General features: G+C 33.8%; 4 protein-coding genes across 5 annotated transcripts; 2 read left to right on the top strand and 2 right to left on the bottom strand.

The window, feature by feature from the left end:
* The first annotated feature begins 393 nt into the window (after nt 1–393).
* LOC114421817 (actin-related protein 3) lies at nt 394–6,102 on the top strand. Its single transcript, XM_028387903.1, has 9 exons — nt 394–951; nt 1,157–1,616; nt 2,037–2,183; nt 2,534–2,626; nt 2,839–2,958; nt 3,529–3,639; nt 3,930–4,055; nt 4,461–4,559; nt 5,602–6,102. The coding sequence occupies exons 1-9, from the start codon at nt 902–904 to the stop codon at nt 5,680–5,682; spliced, it is 1,287 nt and encodes a 428-aa protein (XP_028243704.1). The 5' UTR covers nt 394–901; the 3' UTR covers nt 5,683–6,102.
* Nucleotides 6,103–7,219: 1,117 nt separating this feature from the next.
* Nucleotides 7,220–8,348, top strand: LOC114422806. Its single transcript, XM_028389340.1, has one exon. It carries the CDS (start codon nt 7,454–7,456, stop codon nt 8,186–8,188), a length of 735 nt encoding a protein of 244 aa, XP_028245141.1. The 5' UTR covers nt 7,220–7,453; the 3' UTR covers nt 8,189–8,348.
* A 1,083-nt stretch (nt 8,349–9,431) lies between these two features.
* On the bottom strand, nt 9,432–12,583 carry LOC114424596 (very-long-chain 3-oxoacyl-CoA reductase-like protein At1g24470). The gene is made up of 3 exons (XM_028391465.1): nt 11,847–12,583; nt 10,437–10,506; nt 9,432–9,814 (listed from the first exon to the last, which is right to left on the bottom strand). Exons 1-3 carry the CDS (start codon nt 12,494–12,496, stop codon nt 9,557–9,559), a joined length of 978 nt encoding a protein of 325 aa, XP_028247266.1. The 5' UTR covers nt 12,497–12,583; the 3' UTR covers nt 9,432–9,556.
* Nucleotides 12,584–16,798: 4,215 nt separating this feature from the next.
* On the bottom strand, nt 16,799–20,098 carry LOC114421814. Of its 2 annotated transcripts, XM_028387899.1 has the most exons (7): nt 19,826–20,095; nt 19,216–19,451; nt 18,785–18,845; nt 18,029–18,153; nt 17,702–17,764; nt 17,482–17,606; nt 16,799–17,286 (listed from the first exon to the last, which is right to left on the bottom strand). In XM_028387899.1, the coding sequence occupies exons 1-7, from the start codon at nt 19,914–19,916 to the stop codon at nt 17,136–17,138; spliced, it is 852 nt and encodes a 283-aa protein (XP_028243700.1). In that variant the 5' UTR covers nt 19,917–20,095; the 3' UTR covers nt 16,799–17,135. The 2 variants fall into 2 exon arrangements, with proteins under 2 accessions (XP_028243700.1, XP_028243701.1); XM_028387900.1 differs by lacking the exon at nt 17,702–17,764 and having other exon boundaries at nt 19,826–20,098.
* Between the last annotated feature and the right edge of the window lie 897 nt (nt 20,099–20,995).

Raw genomic sequence — 20,995 nt, 5'->3', positions numbered from 1 at the left:
TTATGTCTATTAAGGGTTCAAGTATATTAATTTCCATTCACCAAAAATATAAATTAATTCCTTGTTCAATGTTTTTTTAAAGGAACCTTCAATTTTTTAATTCCCGCTTGTAATCTTAATTCAATTTCATGTATTTTGAGCTTAGTTTTGTAATGATTTTTTTTATTGATAACGAATTGAATGAGCTGTGACCTGAATTTCAATTGAAAATTTAGATTTTGAGTTAGAATTGAATTGTGAGTTATCTGTTCTTAATTACCCAAATTTATTTAAATTAAAACTACGGACAGTTTTTATTTTTCTAACAGAGGTTCATGAATTCATGGTACTAGGGCAGGCAGCAAGAAAGAAATCAAACAAGTTAAATATTCGTGTTGGGTGGCGGTGCTTGAGATCAAGCATCCTCCATTTGTTCGTACCAACACGGCAACAACGACAATTGTTTGTAGTTGCCGTCATGCCCTGCACACTAATTTATTATTATTATTAAAAATTAAGATTAATAATAAACCAAAGAGAAAGAAACAGACAGAACTAGAGAAGAGAAGAGTCATTGTTTGGTTGCCAAGGAAAGCATCTTCGGGAAACGAACAGAATGATGATCGACTAAATGGGACCTGCACTTCCACTTCCATTCGCTGTGTTCAAATGGGTTTAGCAACAACAATCACCAACCATTCTCATTTGTCTTTTACTATCTTCTTTCACTTCGGATCAAAGTCTGCATCACCATCATCTTTACCCTCACCTACACCACTTTCTTCTTCCTCCTCCTTATTGCGCTTCTCACGGCGCTCTTCACGACCATGAACCTCTGCCTCACACTCACTCTCACTCTCGGATCTCAGTCGCAGATCCACCTTCAGCTTTCACCATCACTACTACTTATTCGCTTTTTCTCATGGACCCATCTTCTTCTCGTCCAGCTGTAGTCATCGACAATGGCTCCGGGTACCCTTTTTCTCCATTTTTATCACCCACTTTCTCTTTTAGTTTTATGTTGTTGTACTTTTTTTCTTATGTGGTGTGGACACTATGTGTTTGTTGGAAGGCCCACTCATGTTTGCTTAGTTTTGTTACTAGAATTGTCTGTAATATTGATTCATCCCAATTGGGTTTAGTCTGAATTTGAAAAATGATTTTTTTTTTTTTGCAGGTATACGAAGATGGGGTTTGCTGGTAATGTTGAGCCGTGTTTTATTGCTCCGACAGTTGTTGCTGTTAATGAGTCGTTTCTGAATCAATCGAGGGGCTCTTCTAAAGGCAGTTGGGTGGCCCAGCACAATGCTGGGGTTATGGCAGATCTTGATTTCTTCATCGGGGATGAGGCACTTTCCAAGTCTCGGTCTAGCAGCACTTACAATCTCAGCTACCCGATTCGGCATGGCCAGGTTGAGAATTGGGATGCCATGGAGCGCTTCTGGCAGCAGTGCATTTTCAATTATTTGAGGTGTGATCCGGAGGATCACTATTTCCTCTTGACCGAGAGCCCATTGACCGCGCCCGAGAGTCGCGAGTATACTGGGGAGATCATGTTTGAGACTTTTAATGTGCCTGGACTTTACATTGCTGTCAATTCCGTGCTTGCTCTTGCAGCTGGATACACGACGTCCAAGGTTGGTAATTGGTACACCCGAAAATAATTGGGAATAATGTTGAATACAGAATTGGATTTGGATGATAAATCTTGAATGCTTTACATATTTAGCTATCTAAACACAAAATACACTGGATGTTTCATCAGCCCCTGCAATTTGATGATTTTGGATGCTTTCACTTGAAACCAAAAGTGAACCATACTGTAGAATATGAATGAAATTTTGTGGTGGTTTTGCATTATTACTAGCGCATAGGATAATTCATCAGCTCCCCTCATTATGTTGAATATAAAATGTTAAGTTGACTCTGCATAATCATACTTGAATTTGATAACAGTACCATTAGAGCTATGAAGAAATTTTGTTTCTTGTTTTCTTATTGTATCTGTCTTACTTTAAGAATATTTTCCTTTTAGGCTGATCTGGAATTCTTCTTAGTGTGAGATGACAGGAGTTGTAGTGGATGTTGGAGATGGAGCTACTCACATTGTGCCTGTTGCAGACGGCTATGTTATTGGGAGTAGCATCAAATCGATTCCTATTGCCGGAAAAGATATTACTCTTTTTGTTCAGCAGCTTATGCGGGTGGGTAATCCTTCTGGTATAAAATTAAAAAGTTATTGTGCTGGTATTGTTCCCATATTTGAATATCTGTGAATTTTTGTAAACCTTTTTTCATTTTGAAAGATCTCATAAATTACCATTTACACTAGCTAGTGAAGCACACTTATGATAGTATTTTTGTTACATTTTTAATAGTTAATAAATAGAAGTGAACTTTACTTATTTCATGATTGATTATGAAACTTATTCGTGTATTTAGCTATATATTTTTTGTTGAACTGACTGAGATTGTAATAATCCATATCCAATTGCCAATCTGCATTTTTCCAAGCCAGATTCACAACCTGTTGTGTTGACATTGCTTCATGCAGGAAAGAGGAGAAAATGTACCACCGGAAGACTCTTTTGAAGTGGCACGGAAAGTGAAGGAAATGTATTGCTACACCTGCTCTGACATTGTGAAGGTTGTCTTTATTTCAATACTCAGTACTTTGACAGCATTATTTGAGGAGTTTGTGGTGTGCCTCTGCCAATAGTTTTGTTGCTTCTTCCATTTGCATGTCAAATGTCAATAAATTCTTTAATTTGCCCTTCTTTTTGTGAATCAAGGGATGTAACTAAAGTGGTCTTTTAAATTTTTAGTTTTCCTACATAACATTAGCTAAATTTCTCTCAGGAATTTAATAAGCATGACAAAGAACCAGGCAAGTACATCAAGCATTGGAGAGGTATTAAACCAAAGACGGGGGCACCATATTCATGTGATATTGGCTATGAGCGATTTCTTGGCCCTGAGGTTTGTTCTATGGGCACTATTTAGATTTTCTCTATTATAGTCATAAATCTGCCTTTTTTTTGGGGGGGCGGGGGGGGGGGGGGGGGGAGGGGGACTTGGATTGGAGATATTTACATTAATATCTATATTCTATAGCTGAAATAGAGAGGTCTATATGAGAAAATGGTAAAAAAAACTAAAGTGCTATTATGCTTTTTGCCTTGATCCAAACCTTCTCTTTAGAAGGTCAGAATTTCTTCCTTTTGCTTTTTGGGTTATAAAAGGGGCCCGGAAAGTAGTGTGGGAACAGGCAAGGGAGGCTTAAGTGCAGGCAGTGTAGCCTTGCTGCCTCTGGGTATTTGAACTTGGGATCAACTGATCATGTAGTCTCTATCTCTAAGAGTCCTGGTATCACTTAGTGATAGCTATTGATTCCACTTGAGTTTGTTCCTTTAACTATTGAATAATTCATGAAATTTAGTAGTGCCTTGGTGTAATTCCTGAGCTAATCTATAGGTTCAGTTGGGGTCATTATATCAATAGGACCAGTCAATTTAACATATCTGTATGTTTTCCCTATGATTTCTGCAGATTTTCTTTAATCCTGAGATATATAGTAGTGACTTTACTACCCCTTTGCCAGTTGTAATAGACAAATGCATTCAGTCTGCGCCAATTGACACAAGGAGATCACTATACAAGGTGAAGTACTTTACTTACACGTGTATTAATAATCTCTAAGAGTGCTTTTAAATTTTAGTGAATCGTTACTTCTAATCATAAAATTAGGGATCTTCCAAACCTCAATGTTAAGCTTGAGGTATTTTTTGTTGTTGGCCCAGGTGGAGTACACTAGTGTCAAGTGTTATATCAGTCCATCAGTCCAGTTGCGATATTTAATTTTTGATCATACGAATTTCAAGCCCTTTAGTTAACTTGTTCTTAATGATTGATCTCTTTATCTCTTGCCTATTTTGTCTTTTTTATTTCAGAATATCGTGTTGTCTGGAGGTTCAACAATGTTCAAGGATTTTCACAGGAGGTTGCAACGTGATCTTAAGAAAATAGTGGATGCCCGTGCCCTTTCATCTGAAGCACGCATAAATGGGGAGATAAAAGTAAGTAACTAGGTACCTTTAAACCATCTTTAAACTGATCATTCTCCCTCTCTCACACACACCACAATCACGGATAAGAAATTCATATGTAAACCTGTTTGCACAAGTTGTATGGACTAAGCCAATTGACAACCAATAATACATCATTATGTTGTATTAAATAATTACAATTTTTTTTGTCACATAATTATTTTCATTGAAAATAGTGTTGTGCTGGTTTTTGATTGGTTTGGTTATGTAACTTGTGCTGACAAGGTCGTACTCAATTCCTCCTTCCCCTGTGACCCAACACATGCATGAACAAATTGTCACCTTGATATAGTTATGGCAGGTTGTACTGCTATACATATTTATTGCTTTGGTCTTGCATTTACTTTTTCTACTTCATTAATTTGGTGCCTACAGTCACAGCCAGTGGAGGTAAATGTACTCAGCCATCCAATCCAGAGATTTGCAGTTTGGTTTGGAGGATCAGTACTTGCATCAACACCTGAATTTTTTACGGTATGCATTTCCGACATTTTTTTGGGGGTTATGAGGTTCAGTACGTGCATCCTATAATCACTAATTTTGTGTACTAATAGTGTGCATATATGTAATTGGAAAGGGGGTGGGGTACTTGTTCAATGACTAACTTCCTTACTTGCTATGACTTATAAGTACCATACCCCAGAAAAAAAAAGAAGAAAAAAATCTCTTTTGATCTTGAGCACATTGATCTGAGACAATTTGTTGAATGGTATGTATGGATTTATAGGTTTGAGATGTACCTTTATTTGTTGACAATAAATCTTAGATTATTTATTGTCCATGAGAAAGCAATGGTGGATGGATTACATGCCAATGTCATGATTGTAGTTGGTTGTCCATGCTCTTTGTCTGACATTGATAACCTGAATTTTGTATGCTTTGCCTGGTTAAATGACTTTATGATTGCACACATGGTATTGTTGCTGAGTTTAGAAATATGAAACTTAAAAAAAAGAAGAAGAAAGAAAAGAAAGATGATATTTCTTGATTGCTATAGAACAAAATTAGGAGAAATAACTCTCCTCCAATGGTTTCCGTGTCACACAGGATTTCTCCTTTCACAAACAACAAAGCTAAATTCTCAAATCGTATAAGATATAATGAATCCTTTCCCCTCCTATTTATTTAACTCATAAACCTCCTAACTAACTAATTAGTATCCTAACTGTCATAACTAATCTCCTAACAGTCATGTTTGTAGTTGGTTGTCTATGCCTCTTTACCTGGTATTGATAACCTGAATTTTGTATGCTTTGCCAGGTTAAATGAATCCATGATTACATACATGGTAACAAATCATATGGTATTGTTTGTTAAGCTTAGAAATATGAAACATGAACAATGTATGACATCAGAGCTTCTTTTTTTTTTTTGTTTGCCATCCTTGTGGACTGCAATGTGTTTTCTTGCTTTAATGTTCTCCTAGTGAGAGTATCCACAATTTCTTAATGTTTCTTAAATCCTTCTGATAAGTCTCAATGCAAAACGTTAATTTACTATATGTTCCAACTTACAGGCTTGTCATACAAAGGCAGAATATGAGGAGTATGGAGCTAGCATTTGCCGTACAAATCCGGTATTCAAGGGGATGTATTAAAGCAACGACGAATTAGTTGATAGTGGATACAGTTACTTGATAAACAGTTGAATGAATATCCGGTTATTTTGATCCTCAATTCCCCTCCTGGTCTTTCTTCTCACCCGTATTCGTGGTGGCAGGAGTGAGTGTAAAATATGTATATTCAGTGAAAATATGCATTTGTTTTTATTCCACCAGTTGCCAGCAGGTGCAGATAGTACTTAATGGTTAGATAGAAATTGATCTTTGACTTGCAATTTTTGGTGTTGAGCTTAGAGATTGATGAAGTTCTGTATTTTTTGTCATTCAGTGTTGGGACTGATAATTCCATTAAGGACAGTTTCGGAGCATGAGAAGGGAAATAAGATGAGATATACTATCATATCCCATCTTAATTCATGGTTTGGTGAGATAATAAGATATGATAAATTAATCCTATTATTGTATCATATTCTATTTACCGGGCAAAATTTTATCCTATGGTCAAGGTTAGAATTCAATATGATATGATTAAGAAATATTTTTCTTACTCACCCTTCTCTCCCATCTCATTCTTTCAACCCTTTTCTCTCCCAACACATTTTGATTGAACTTATTTGGTTGAATTATCTTTTTGGGGTAATCTGGCACATTCGAGTTGACTCACAATGAATTACCATATTTTCAACTCAAGTTGGGTTGAGTTAATTTAATTCTGAGGTGATAATTTTCTAATCTACCTTGTGAACTCATGTTTATTCTGAATAAGACTTGACATATGTTTTGTTGTTCATAAGCTCAGACGGCTCAGTCCATATAAGTGTCATCACATTATTGCATGCAAACCTTACTCTGTTACATTACAACATTCAATCAAAATTCCAAGTAATGAATGGGTAAAGTTTAATCTTTAGAAGTTAATATAATGTGAAGTCTTTTAACCTGATTATCTTAACAATGTACCGTATCTGATGTAAAAAAAATAAAATAATGTACCTATCCGAGTGCTTGTTCATCAACGTGTTAATCGCACCACCAATGGCACCATGGAAAAACAATCATAAATCGGTAAGCAAAGTTACATGCACTCTATGCGACGTATATTTGGGCTATGTCATTTTACATATTATACTATTATGTGCTTTTATGTTTGTATAATTTAAAATTAATAATAAATAATTGTTGATAAATAAGTTATAATTATAAAGAATAATTTAAACTTTTATATAAGATTATTTATAACTATTGATATTTTCGAAAATTGAAAGTTATTAAAATTTGATTTAGAGATAAAAACAAGATGGATTAAGATAGATATATGATTAACAATATCAGATATATAGATAAAGTCGTAATTAAAGATAAAAAAAATGTTTTAAATTATGCGAAGTACATAAAAAGAGAGAGAAAAAAATAGTATTGACCATATAAAGAAAGTAAAGAGGGTGAGTTGACAAAACTAAACCTCAAAATCACTTATTAAATTCAAACAATCCTAAATCAACTGATGCCCTCTATCCCTCCGTTGGTCAAATACAGTTTATCTTTAGTAACCTAAAAGTATAAACGGCTTATCTATTATCCTTCGTCTTCTAATTGATTTCTTCTTTTTCTTTCTCTCTATGGGTCTTCAAATTTAAGTTTTCAGAAACTTTCATGTCCCACACCCCTAGCTATCCTCTCAATCTCATGCTACACACAAATCCAAATTAAAGAATGCACAAAGCTACGTTCTTAGACACACAAAGCAAAACCAAGAACACGATCACGTTCCGTTTTTGTTGTCCATAGCATAGCATGAAAGAGCGACATGCATGCGGGAATGAACATCTCACTCACAAAACCATTCATCCTAAGATGCTTCCTCATCTCCCTCTTCCTCTCCCTACCCTTCCTCTTCCTCTTCCTCCACCTCCTCTCTCCGCCGCCACACGTCACCACCACCACCAACGACCTAAGAATCCGACCCGGTTACTCCTCCTACGACTCCTACATCCAACGCCAGCTCAACAAGACCCTCAACCCGCGCCTCCGAAAAATATGGACAACCCGCGACTGGAACCGCAAAATCCCGGTTTTCGCGCGCTTCTTCGAGGACCTTAAGGATAAAAAACTTCTCAATAACGCGTCCAAGGCACTCTGCATAGGCGCGCGCGTGGGCCAAGAGGTGGAGGCGCTGAGGCGAATCGGCGTTAGTGACTCCGTTGGAATGGACCTCGTTCCATACCCTCCGCTTGTCGTTAAGGGCGACTTTCACAACCAGCCGTTTGATGACGGCACGTTCGATTTCGAATTCTCGAACGTGTTCGATCACGCGCTGTACCCGGAACGATTCGTGGGCGAGATCGAACGCACCTTGAAGCCCAACGGCGTGTGCGTGCTGCACGTGGCGCTGTCGAGACGCGCGGATAAGTACTCCGCTAACGACCTCTTCAGCGTGGAGCCCCTCGTAGCGATGTTTAGGAACTCCGCTCTGGTTCACGTTCGTAGCGTCGATGGTTTTGGATTGGACACCGAGGTTGCGTTTCGTAAGAACGTACATTGAACCTCCTCCTTAGACTCCTTCTCTCTTTTCTTCCCACTTTCTTTCTTTTTGGGGATGCATTTGATTTTTATAAAGTGTTGCTGAATGATTCAGCGGTGTGGTGGTGGTCGTTGCGGTGGGTTATGATCAAATTTGCTTATTGCACTGCGCATTTTGCTTAGGTTACGATGGATTTAGGATAGCATAGTAATACGTTATATATATAATGATAGCAATCTACAAGAACTCTACCATGCATTTTATTTTAAGCAATGTCAGTTCTTTTCTATCTTGTTTTTTTTTTATATATTTATTCTGCAGTTTTTTATATTATAGTATTTTTAAAAAGTGTTTTATATGATCTCATAAAAGAAAAAGGCATCATCTGTACTCATCAATCAATCTGTGTCCTTCTGCGTAACGTGTGATTCAACTACTGGTCAGTCCCATATTAGTTGTACTAATAATAAATTAAAACAAATTTAATCACAACTTTAATTATATAAATAGTATGAATTGAAACAGGCCGGTCAGGTTAGATTCTTTTAGGTTACTTCCATCAAGTATGACGTAGTTTATAAAGGAAAATAATAGGAAGGTATTCATATTCTGTGATATAATATTATAAGAAAGATATATAGAAAAATAGTGAATACGAATAGAGTGTTTTTATCATAGATTTGTTTATATTTTTTTGTGTGCATGATTATTCCTGTCTCAAGAGCGTATTACACCATTATGTAAAGAGATGTTTATATCTTATTTCACTTCGTAAATGTAAAACTTAAATTTAACATAGACTATTTTCATATATGCGTCTTTAAAAACATTAGTTGTTAGGAGTTATTCTTAAAAGTGCTTCTACGAGTTATATGTGAGCATTCACTCTCATTGAGCCAGAGCCTCATGAGTCATGTTATATATCTTAATCTTATATATTGAATGTTTAATTTTTTAATTCTCTATTCCTTGAATATATAATTTTTTAATTTAGTTTTAAATTTAATTTGATTTAGAAACTACTCCAAAAATTTATTTCTCAACTATTTCAAACCACTTACCTTTTATTTTTATTTGTATACTTAATTTTTTTATAAAAACATATCTTTTTCAATTCATCATTTTTATCTTAAACTGAATTTCAATAATTATTTTTAAATTTAATAATTATTTATCACGAATTTATATTTAAGTGCAAGATCCATACGGACAAGCGAAGCCATGTGTGAAAAGAAAAAAATTAAACAGTTAATATATACCAATATACCATCACATATCTATATATAATTATTGAAAATAAATAAAAACATAGTTTATACTAACAATTCGTACCAATGAAATTGAAGTGAGAAATGATTCCTAATGATAGTGAGGAACGTAGTCCTTAAGTTAATTTTGACTTGACTCTCCGTTTTGATTCCTGCGGCGCATAGCAATGGAGAAGCGCCAAGCATCAAGTAGTGGATCAGGGATTAAGTTTGCAAAACACCACTGAATTGAGTGAGCCCAATAAGGTGTGCACTTTGGTCTGTACCCAATTTCACCAATTGCAGCTCTAGCATAAGCCTCAGCTGTTGGTATGAACAAAGAATCTCTCTCAATACATGCCACCCTTGATACCATACTCGTTGCAACGTATAGTGGTACCTTCATTCATCAGTATTATGCATTAATCATAATAGTTTACCCCAAAAAAAAGAAATAATTAATTAAATCAGAATACTGGAGTCATCCCTTGATACCATATATATTGGGTGCAACCTACAATGGTGCCTTCATTCATGATCAGTATTAGATATATATTAATCATGATGCGTACTGATAAAGTTTATCCAAAAATCTGATCAGTTAATCATGCTAATTAAACCATACATGCATTGATCAGAATAATAACACACATGCAAAGTGCACTTGATCACTCATTTCCAATAGTTGATATTCTTTTCCAAGACTTCAGTCAAACATCAAATAAAAATACTGTGAATGTTAAATTAAACTGTACGAGTTTATAATGCAGCTGCTTTAGACATCTAGCTACGCTAGCTGATCCAAGCTTGGTAGTATGTTTGCTCGACTTTTTTTTAAAAATGTTTAAAGTAAAATATTTTATCTTATAAAAAAAAACTGTTTAAAAATTAAATAAATATTTGCTGCACATTACTTTTAGTTTGTATCCTTAAAAAATATCAGCTCGTAAGAAAGAAGAAAAATAGTGTAAAAATAATAACTGCAAAAACAAAAACAGATAAACAGTACTGTATCTAAGTACCTGACATTGCACATGAATCCCGTATTGTCCATACTCCACGTACAGAGATCTTGATAACTGGTCCACGTAACTGCATGTTATCGTCTCCATTCAGTTCAGCCGGGGACCCCAAGGGGTGCGGGTTAATTAATAAAGACAGTATGCATATTATTTTATTTGACTTATGATTTTATATGTTTATATTATTGGTTTATTTCTGATATTCTGTATATTTATATTGTTACTCAATTAAAAATTATTATGTTTGACTTATAAAATAATTATCATAAATTTTAACAATTTTAATCTAGAATAAAAGATTTTTCTTCACTGTCATCTAATAAAAGATTGTATGATAAATAAGTTTGTTGAGTTTTAAATCTACATAACATTACAAAATATATTATTTTTAATAATTTCATCTTTAAAAAAAATTATCTTAAAACAAAATATTAGCTATGTTTTTTCGCATCTCTATATACGCTAGCTCTTAGAAACTTCTTATTCACAAAATAAAAGCTCTTAGAATTTGTTTATATAAAATAATAGAAAATTTCAGATTATTATCATACCAAAATAAAATAATACTATGCTTACAATAAAATTTTACAATATTTTTATAATTGTTTTTAATTTTTTATTACATCTATCATTTTATTTTGTAATTTTTTAAATTATAAGAATTGTTTTGATTTTTTTTTTTTTTTTGAAAGCTGGGATGCCTCAGGGCTTTTCTTCTTCTTTAAAAAAATTATTTAAGAATAGCATTGCTCTCATTAAAATATAGTTGAGTGACGATGTGAGAATTGCTGTCTCTCTTAAATGAGAGTTCAGTCTCCTTAATTTACGATATGAACGTGTCACCCCAATACCAGTTACAATATAACCACGAACGTACTAAAGAAAATGTCTGAAATTTTTGTAAGTACTCGTTGAAGCATGTATATATATATATACTTCAGAATTGAAAAGAAAAATAAGAAGAGAAGAAAATTTTAAATCAATATAAAATTTGGAGTGTAAAAATATCATAACAAGGAAAAGAAAAATTGCTTTCTAATTTTTTATACTTTGTATTTCTCATTTTATTTCACAAGGATGTAAAAACATATATCATTCTTTGTTATCGACCATTATTACACCTCGTTTGTTTTGAGAGCTTCGTCCTTTAGTGGTTGAATATTGGTTTGCCTCACATTAACGAACACGAAGCAAGTTAATGTTTCCTTCTTCATTCTTATTTTCATAATAAAAAGTAACACATTAATAAATAAATAAAAAGAGTTAATTATTTTCCTTATGAACAATACTATTAATCATCTTTCCAATTAATTACTTTGTAAAAGCATTTTTTGAGTTAGAAATTTAGAAAAAGAAAGAGACAAAATGAAAAGTGTTACATTGGACAGAAAGAAAATTAAGAAAGCTTACGCCTTTGAAGCAGCATAGATGGTAAAGAGAGGATGAGAAGGCACAACCACAGAAGCACCGGATCCAATGTTAACAATCGCACCCTTTCTCCTTTGTAACATCCCACGTAAAACAATTTTCGTTACTCTCGTGGTTCCTTCGATGTTCACTCTAACAATGTTCCTCCAAACTTTCTCCTCCACCTCATGAAAGAACATCGCCCTCGGATACGTTATCCCCACGTTGTTGATCAAGACGCCAACATCCAAACCCTCACTCGCCTCCTCCACGCGCCGGAGACCCTCCGTCAGGTCGCCGGCGAAGTCCATCTCAACGATCTTCACGCGCGTGCCGGGGTGTTTTGCTTTTATTTCACCGGCAACGGTTTTGAGCTTCTGGAAGCTTCTACTCACGAGAATAAGGTTGAGTCCTCTCTGCGCTAGTTGGTGAGCGAAGGCTTTTCCGATGCCGTTGGTGGCTCCGGTGACCAGAGCCCACGAACCGTAGCTTCGGAGGAGATTCTTCTCGGATCGGAAACAGGTTCGGAAGATCCATGTGAAGAAGGAGATGAAGCGGTTGAGTGTGACGATCAAACCGAGGCATGAGATTATGAGTAGTGTGAGGTAGCACCCATCAACAACACTTCTGCATGTAATAACTATACTTGGCATTGTCGTGTCTCTTTTTTTCTTTTCTTGGCTATGCTTTTTTGCGTGCTTTCCTATTTTGGCACAAGTGTAGTGGCCAAGGGCACCACTGGGTTGCGTTAAATATTGTGACAGGTGAATACATCACAGTCACATGCACGGAGGTTGGGAATTCAATTAATTTATTAATGAATGTGAAAACAAATAAGAATTCCTACACCTAACAAACCACATAAACATAGCCCAAGCATACCAAATTTCTTCTACCACGTATCTTTATCAGTAAAGAGTCATGGGATCTACTTCGGAAGTGAAAAAGGTGGATGTGCTGGTGCAATAAGTTTATAAGATGGAGGTAGCTCTATGCTTAGATTAGGGCTGTAAAAAAAAAAACAATAGGCTCCAACTGATTCCATTAAAATGAACTGAATTGGTTTTCGAAAACAGGTTTGATTTAAACTTAACTATTTTTCTTATAAATTATTTTTTTAAGTGGTTTCAAGATTAGTTTAATTGGTTTGGAAATCAATTCGATTCTTTTTTTTAAGGCGGTAATCAATTTGGCTCTTAAACCAATTTAATTCAAAATTAGTTCATTTCAAATCGATTCTCTAAATCAGTTCACGTTTGAATTTAAGAACGGAACCATTAAAATGGGTTGGTTCGGTTTGTTTTTATATCAGATTGATTTTTATACATTTCTAGTTTAGATGGAATTCAAATTACCCAGATCAAAATTATTAGTTAAGCTAATTGAATGATGCATTCGGATGTTGAAAACACATTTTAACACTTAAGTTGCTATACATTTAATAAAATAATGTTATTAATTAGTATAAAAAGATATTTGAGATTGATTGTTTTTTTATATTTTAGATCGGTTTTATGAACAAATAATGTAGAATTAGTGGATTCAGAAAATCAATATTTTTTAGACTAATTAACAAAAATTTGCTTACACTATTAAGTTGGAGTACAATTTGCTTCATTCTTAATTAACAAAAATTTGTTTTATCCTTTGGCTAAGATTGTTTTCATAAATTTTTAGACACGTGGAATTCCCTTGAAGGTGTTGGCGTATAGTTGAAGGCTTCTCTTAGTATACTTCCTACACATTTGCAGCATTTTTAAAAAATAGTTTACTATTTTATTAATTTTAAGAATCCATTTAATTAACCATTGTAATTCCAGATAGATTTACTCAAAATTGTATTATACTACTCGTCAAATATCGCGGGAGGGATTATATAGAGGTTATATAATCTACTAATTTTATTCATTATATAATTACTATATTGCAAATGAAGTTGGCAAAGTAGAAGCAACTAGCAGTTGTATCAATTAATGATTCAACTTCTTCTAAGTTGAATTATTGAAGGGCCTAATCCGTTTTGCATGAACTGAGCAATGATGAGTCACGTGAGTCGTACATATACACCACGTACCAACCACCAATGGTCGCGATTTAAGTCCAACCTCATATTCTTTTTGTTTCTGAATTGTTTTTCTGTTTTCCTACTTGACAATATTTTTTTAATAAATATTAATTATTAATTTATTAATTTTTATTAGGGGAGAATTGGAATCCACAATCTCTTTTTCCTTCTTTTCTCTCTTCACCAACAACCTTATATACTTGACAGTTGACACTATTCTTCATACGAATAAATCAAATTTTATTGGTTGAATTTTATGTTTTATCTGAATTTGTATTTTGTTTTGTCTTACACCTCTATTGGACTGGGGTCTTTACTCTTTTATCAGTCTGGGATTATTTAACTTTTATGTGATGGGATAACATTGCCTTAATTAAGTAGAATAATCATTCGGTGGTTAATTTTTTGTTTAAATATATTTGTAATCTTTCTACATATGACAAGTTTTAGTTATTCCAATTTTTTAATTGCTTTTAATATTCACATGTTTATTTATTTATTTATTTATTAAATGATCTTTAGTGAGTATCTGAATCTGTAAGGATATATTAACTAACGATTTCATTGATTCATTGAGAACGTAAGAAATCATGTAAAATAGAAAAACCAAAATACATTCAACAGTAACCACCACCACCATTTATTTGCTACATGTGTAGCGAAATCATAACTGATAATGATGTATAAAAAAGTGGTTCAAGTTAGATTTGCAATGCTTGTCAATTAAACATTATTTCTTTTTAATATTAAAAACTGTGGCCGTCGTAATTAATATGGAATATATAAATAAATAATTTAATTAAGTATTTAGGATGTGTTTCGGGTTTTTTTTTATTTATTTATGAAAGTTAATATGAGAAGATAGGATTCCCAAGAGAAATGTCAAACCACATAATACGCTACCAAAGGGGTATAACTTGGTTAAAAAGAATGTATGAGGGTTTGAATTTCTTAAAATCGTATTCAATTTTTATAGATAAAAAAAAAAAAACAGAATAAGCTAAACCAAGTAAAAACGAGTTTCATCCAGAAGTTGCCATGGCAAATTGATTGGTGGTGATTTTCTACTTTCCAACATAATCAGCTTAGACATAATTACCCCAAACTCCATCTGTCTGATTAATTATCTGCAAGTTATCTTGACAAAGCAATATCAAAAGGATTTGTCTTGTACCAATTTTAACTGACACCAAAATTCTAAACTCCTCACCCTTAACCTTCATAGTAACTTGAGTATTGGTTTTCACTGCCAATAGCTAAAAATGAAACGAATAACAAATAAGCACCGTGTTTCACTTTCACCTCTGGCTCTAATTAGTAGCCCATGGTTTGCGGCATTTAACATCGCTCTGCATCATCAGTTTCAAAACGTTGTCGGCAATATGCTGCTGGCTTGAAGATTCATTCAAAGTTGTCTTCATTCAACAACAACCCCAGTAGTAATAATCGTCATGTTTAAATAATGAGAGAAAAAAAGGCTCTAGAAAGATGGCACAATCTGAAAAACGGGGGTAGAAAAAAATTGGCTAGTTGAGCTCATCAACATCATGAAAGTAACAAGAACAAACATATTTGCTTAACTTCTGTCATTGCAAAAGGTATTAGTTATTGATTCTCCTATTTACATATTTACTTTGTGCTGGTGGGTACAACAAGTAGAAGGGAAAACGTGTTAATAACTAGAATCTACAACGATGGTTTGAGCAGGCTCAGGCTCTGCAACTATTTTCTTTCTTTTCTTCTTTATCTCTAATCGGTGGTCTGGAGACAGATGAGGCCTCAGAAGAAAACTGACGACAATCATGGCATACGTCCCAAGCAGCGAGCGAGAAGCACATCCTTATATCCCTGTCTAGGGTCTAAATAAAGCAAAACCACTTTTTCTGCACCCAAAATCATACGTATAATATTAGCTATTCAACTTAATTGCAAAAAGAAACAACCGTAGAAACACATTCCCATGATTTCTGTGAAATAGACAAGTTTTTTTTCTGTTTTTAACTTTCAAATGTCCAATGAAACACATGTACATCCATTGGTGAGAAATTTATACCATTGTTTCTCATACTAAATAGCATATAACTCTATAGTATTGATAAGTACCTTACAGGGTCTATCATCATCTTTGCACGAATTATTTCTTCGCTGTGATGTAGCGCGCCCTGATCCTCCTCTGCCAGTTTTTTTCTCATCTCTGGCCTTGTTGAATATAACAGTGAATCCTTCAGCTGAGGCAGGATCATTCACATCCCATTCCCCGAACTTAGGTAGTGGCTTTCCATCTTGTTCATACTGCACATGCAAAGATAAAATGCTTACCTCAAAACAGAGATTAATTATTCATAGAAAATGAAAAAAAAAAAATACCCTTTTGCTCATCATTAACAACAAAGAATTGCTGGAAACCTAGGTACATACATAGCTAAACCTCATTTCAGTTTTGATTTTTATTAAAACGATGAAAAAATAGTTTGGCTAGAAATGAACGCGCATTATTACATGACATGCTGGGAGGATCTTAATTCTTACCGAAGCCATCAAGATTGAAGCTTTGTAATATATGGTGGTTACCCAAAATTCTGGGGAAAAGGAACACGACAACAAAGAGAAGAGAAAGAAAAAAAAAATAACAGAGAAGATATTGAAAAGAATTGGAATGTTTTATAAAAAAAAAAGGGTTGATAAATGCAACATTTTATAAAGGGGTAAGGAATAGAAAAAGGAGTGCAACCCAAGCTTGTTGGGATCTTACCTTCCTGCGTGCCACACTCGTCCAAAACGCGGGTGATTTGGTTTTCTGTTTATTTTTCGCTTTATTTTTAGGGGAATATTCCTTCAAAAGGTTAGTCCCAATCCAATGAGACCATATTCCAAAAATGGGAGACTAATAAAACCAAATTGGTAACAAGCAAACCAAGATACGCCGTCCACGTTATAAATTACAGTTATCTATTTACGGTAAATAAATTACATAGCACGTTTTTTTCAATTTTCAGAGAACTACAAGAGAAATCTATATATAATGTGTAATATACAAACTTGATTTTTTTTCCTTAAACAATGGAGGAGAGAGCAGTGCTGCCATTAGTTGCTGCATTTGCAAACATACTTCTTGGATTGGTCTCTAACTCTATGACTTCTGTATCACAATTCTTATACAACATTAAACTCGGGGCAGGGAGGGTTAGATGTATAGAGATGTGGTGACTTATCCATGAAGATGGAAATCACTCATTTAGTTTCTGGTTTGGTGTATTTGATGTGTACCGCCATAAAAGCCCTCCAATCAGGTTGTTCACTGCATGAGAAGCCATGGGAACCGCAACACTAGAGGATAAAATTGTAGCATATCCATAAGCAAGACCAACAAAGGTTGCCCTAAAACACAAACAAAAATCTTAATGTAATTTTATCAGAACTAACAACACAAAAATGGAAAAAAGTTATGATTTACGCAACACAGGATGATCTGGGAGGATGTAGTAAAGGATATAAATTTGGCAAAACAATTTTCAAAAAATGGGAAAAAAGAGAGATAAGGGGGGAAAGGGGTGAAACAGGAAAGATATGCACCAGATGGCAAAGGAATACTTTCGACCGTTGCCTAGGTGTAAAACACCAAAAATCAAGGCAGCAATCCCAATACTATTCCAGTTCATTCCCAAAAGTGGAAGAATCGCTCCTCGGAAAAGTAGTTCCTAGAATTTATGATGATAATAAGTGATATCAGTCAAATGATGAAAAATAAATGAGAAAGACAAAATAAGCCAAGAAGAGAGTAGTCTCCTTTAACCTCACTAATACCAGGCAAAAATGCAACAACAATATAATCCAAAGGCTGAAGTGAGCTAAGGACCTGATTCAGAAAGTAAAATATTTCCAGAGTTCAGCAAAGCATCCATGTACTGATACAGACGCAAACACAAAATGACAAAAGCAACAGACTTGCAAGAAAAGTTATCTCAAGTAGGAACGATTTCTACTCAGATGCACTACCTTTTTACTCAACTTACTATGATCTATGATATATATTCAAGTTTTAAATGGCAATCAACTAACAACAAACCAAGCTTGCAAAATCTTAAAGGACATTTCCAGAGCAATGGCTTGATTCAGTTACCTGTTGATTGGCTGCTTCGCTAGACTTGGCAAAATCTGGCCACGTCTTCAATAGCAAATAGCGACATGATGATATTAATACTACAAGTCCTGTAATCAACTCAAGATGCCACATTTCAAAGCCAACTGTAGACAAAAAGAAAAAAGAAGATCTTAAGATACACTACACAGAATAAATTTTACACATTTACAAATTACAAAACATTTACCTAGAAACAAGCACATTTATATTTGCTTCAGGCACTTAAACATCACAAAAATTTCACATTCACGAGTAGATCAATTAGAAGTTCAAGTCACATTAGCCTTATAGTTCCATTAGAATAAAATAAGATGATTTTAATTTCACGTCATTATGCATGCAAATGTCACAATAAATAGAGCCATACCCATAAGCGTGTAGCCTTGTTCCAAATATATTAAAAAAGGGAAAACACAGGAAAGGTTGTACTTTCATGCCTTGTTAAAAAAAAATTCAAATTTATGAACCCCCTGATCAACAATTTTCACCCAAGATACCACTTGAAAATCCAGCATTGCCATATGCATTTAAGTATTTAACACATGTCAGTACAGGTCTACAGTAAAAGCACATTTGTTTGATGAGAACAGTTATTTTATTTTTATGCAATTAAGAGTTTAAAAATAGTTCTTGGGTATCCAATATCTTTTTATGACTCCCTTCCAATGAAAGAGAATCCATGTAAGTCTGAACCACAAACTAATAGTAAGAACTAAGAAAATATGAGTGTAATACATGATACTTCTGTAGAGCAGTCAAAGACTGGCAATCCTTCCACTGACGCAACATGAGACACCTGCAAGTTGCAAAAACAAAATGAATTACAAAATGAACACGATATCCCATGTTATACAATCTTCAGAATCTCAAGTCAAATTGTGATAAATTTAAGAACTCTCCTTTCTAGAATAAAATAAAAACTGTCTGCAATTACAAATTAGGTGATAAAGAATAAAACTTTCAATCTCAATTTAACTTTTCCCAAATACTTTGGTGTAAGGAAAAAATCATACTGAAATACTCTCCATGATGGCTAAATAAAACATAGATAAATTTCATATGAAATCCTGCTTATATCGTTATCATTAAGATAGACAACAAAGTTGAGAACATGCAAGTGCAGCAAAGGGTGAAACTGGTCTAGTAATGCATAAAAGGAAGACCACCTGCCGAATCACTATTCCCAAAGCAGCTATGAGACCACAAGTTATTATGCAAGCTTGAAGCACAGCACTCCTGGAAGGTAAAGGGTTAGAATTCGGGGCAGCTGGATTAAGAGAAGTGTCCAAGTTGTCATTCTGAACAAACTTATCATCTAAGAGATCTCCAGCTGCCTCTGTTACATCTCTTCTGGATTTCTTCAATGACTTCTTGGCAAAAGAACATATGCTATATCTACTCCCTATGAAAAAAAAAAAAAAACTCTTGTGAACCAACCATCCCAAAAGTTTAAGCTATTAGGTGAAGGCTCGTGAATGTTGATAAAAGAGTACAAAAACAGATGAATTAGGTGATCTACTTTCCTTTCTCTTATCCATCCATTAACCCAAACTCCCACCCTGATTGGTTAAAATCCATTTCATGCAAATTCAAAAAAAAATATTTATACTAAAATCTAAATAGCATTCCTGATGATGCACAAAACCACCAATCTTATGCTTAAATTCATCTATTCTAATTACTAATTTGGGTAAATAGAAATACATCAATAAAACAACGAAATAAACAGAAATCCAATAAATAAATGCAGAAGCGGTTGAGGAAGTTTGAACTAACTGCGACCGAGGGAGGTGAAGGTAGAAGAAAATCTGGTGTGAGCAAGTTCCACGGTACTCCAACAGTTGAGAGTGAGAGAGAGCGTAGCCATACATACAACGAGTATGAGAGTGAGACTCTAATTATAGAAATTTTTTCTCATTCCATTTGGGATTTTGCCCTTCAAATTCACCTTCATACTAACCAGCATAACATGCGATTCTTATTTGCAAGTTTTGGATGGTGTCGCGCTTCCGAGTTCCGATTTTATTTCTTGACAATTTCAGACAGACCCTTCCTTCATCCACTAATTTCACTTGCATCCGGTATAAATTATCAATAAATTTATTTGTGGAAATTATTTGATTGCCATAAATTAATTTATTAGTGGTAAAAAAATTGTTAGAGAGATATGTATTTAATTTATTAATTTTAAAATTTAATTTAATTAATGGCAGATCATTTTAAAGTATTTTATTTTTAAAAAATAATTCATTATACTTAAATGTTGATGAAAAATGAGTTAAATAAAATAAAAATTAAGAAAAGTAAATAACTAATTAAAGAGAAAGAAAACTAATTTCATTTGATATGAAAGTGAAAAATACATACGTTACAAAATGAGAAAGACATATAGTTGTGTAAGAAAGAAAGAAAAAAATACTCCTTAACATAATTTTATGAAATCCTCTCAAGTGAAATACTTGGGCTTGAATAAGTACAACTAACGATCGTTTTTTAGTTTATAATGATTCAGCAATGCTTCCAAAATTTGAGTTTATAATAATTTTTGGTACTCAAAAGTATAGTATTCTTGAAAACTCTTGATGGAAGTAGGCTAAAGCTTAGATTTTCTTTTACAGATTTCAAAATTGAACCCAGTGCCTATTATTTCACATTCAGTGTTTTTATTTTTCTTCTTTAAAATGGTCATAATCTGTAAAAAAAAAAAAGTTACGAAACGAATAAAATAATTTGGCCATTTAAAATTGCTAAAAATAATTTTTTAAATAAATTAAAAATATATTTTTTTATGATTAAAAATCATCACAGAATATGAAACTATGGACAAATAGACTAAAAGTAACTTTTCAAAATTTGAAAGACTAATAAATTTTTGTTTAAGGAAAACAAACAATTATTCAAATTTAAAGAAGTAAAAATATATTTAAATCAAAAAATTATATTTTT

This window comes from Glycine soja, chromosome 8, assembly GCF_004193775.1.
Source record: "Glycine soja cultivar W05 chromosome 8, ASM419377v2, whole genome shotgun sequence".
Lineage (NCBI taxonomy): Eukaryota > Viridiplantae > Streptophyta > Magnoliopsida > Fabales > Fabaceae > Glycine > Glycine soja.
Note: the sequence above shows the minus strand (reverse complement) of the source record. Positions and strands in the feature narration are given on the sequence as shown.

Coding starts and splice junctions, on each gene's coding strand:
- LOC114424596 (XM_028391465.1), bottom strand. CDS start 12,496: ATGCCAAGTATAGTTATTACATGCAGAAGTGTTGTTGATGGGTGCTAC. Junction 10,507..11,846: donor ATCTATGCTGCTTCAAAGGC/GTAAGCTTTCTT, acceptor GATAACATGCAG/TTACGTGGACCAGTTATCAA. Junction 9,815..10,436: donor GGATTCATGTGCAATGTCAG/GTACTTAGATAC, acceptor TGATGAATGAAG/GTACCACTATACGTTGCAAC.
- LOC114421817 (XM_028387903.1), top strand. CDS start 902: ATGGACCCATCTTCTTCTCGTCCAGCTGTAGTCATCGACAATGGCTCC. Junction 952..1,156: donor GTCATCGACAATGGCTCCGG/GTACCCTTTTTC, acceptor TTTTTTTTGCAG/GTATACGAAGATGGGGTTTG. Junction 2,627..2,838: donor CCTGCTCTGACATTGTGAAG/GTTGTCTTTATT, acceptor AATTTCTCTCAG/GAATTTAATAAGCATGACAA.
- LOC114421814 (XM_028387899.1), bottom strand. CDS start 19,916: ATGGCTACGCTCTCTCTCACTCTCAACTGTTGGAGTACCGTGGAACTT. Junction 17,765..18,028: donor GCGAAGCAGCCAATCAACAG/GTAACTGAATCA, acceptor TTTCTGAATCAG/GTCCTTAGCTCACTTCAGCC. Junction 17,607..17,701: donor TTTTGCCTGGTATTAGTGAG/GTTAAAGGAGAC, acceptor CATAAATTCTAG/GAACTACTTTTCCGAGGAGC.
- LOC114422806 (XM_028389340.1), top strand. CDS start 7,454: ATGCATGCGGGAATGAACATCTCACTCACAAAACCATTCATCCTAAGA.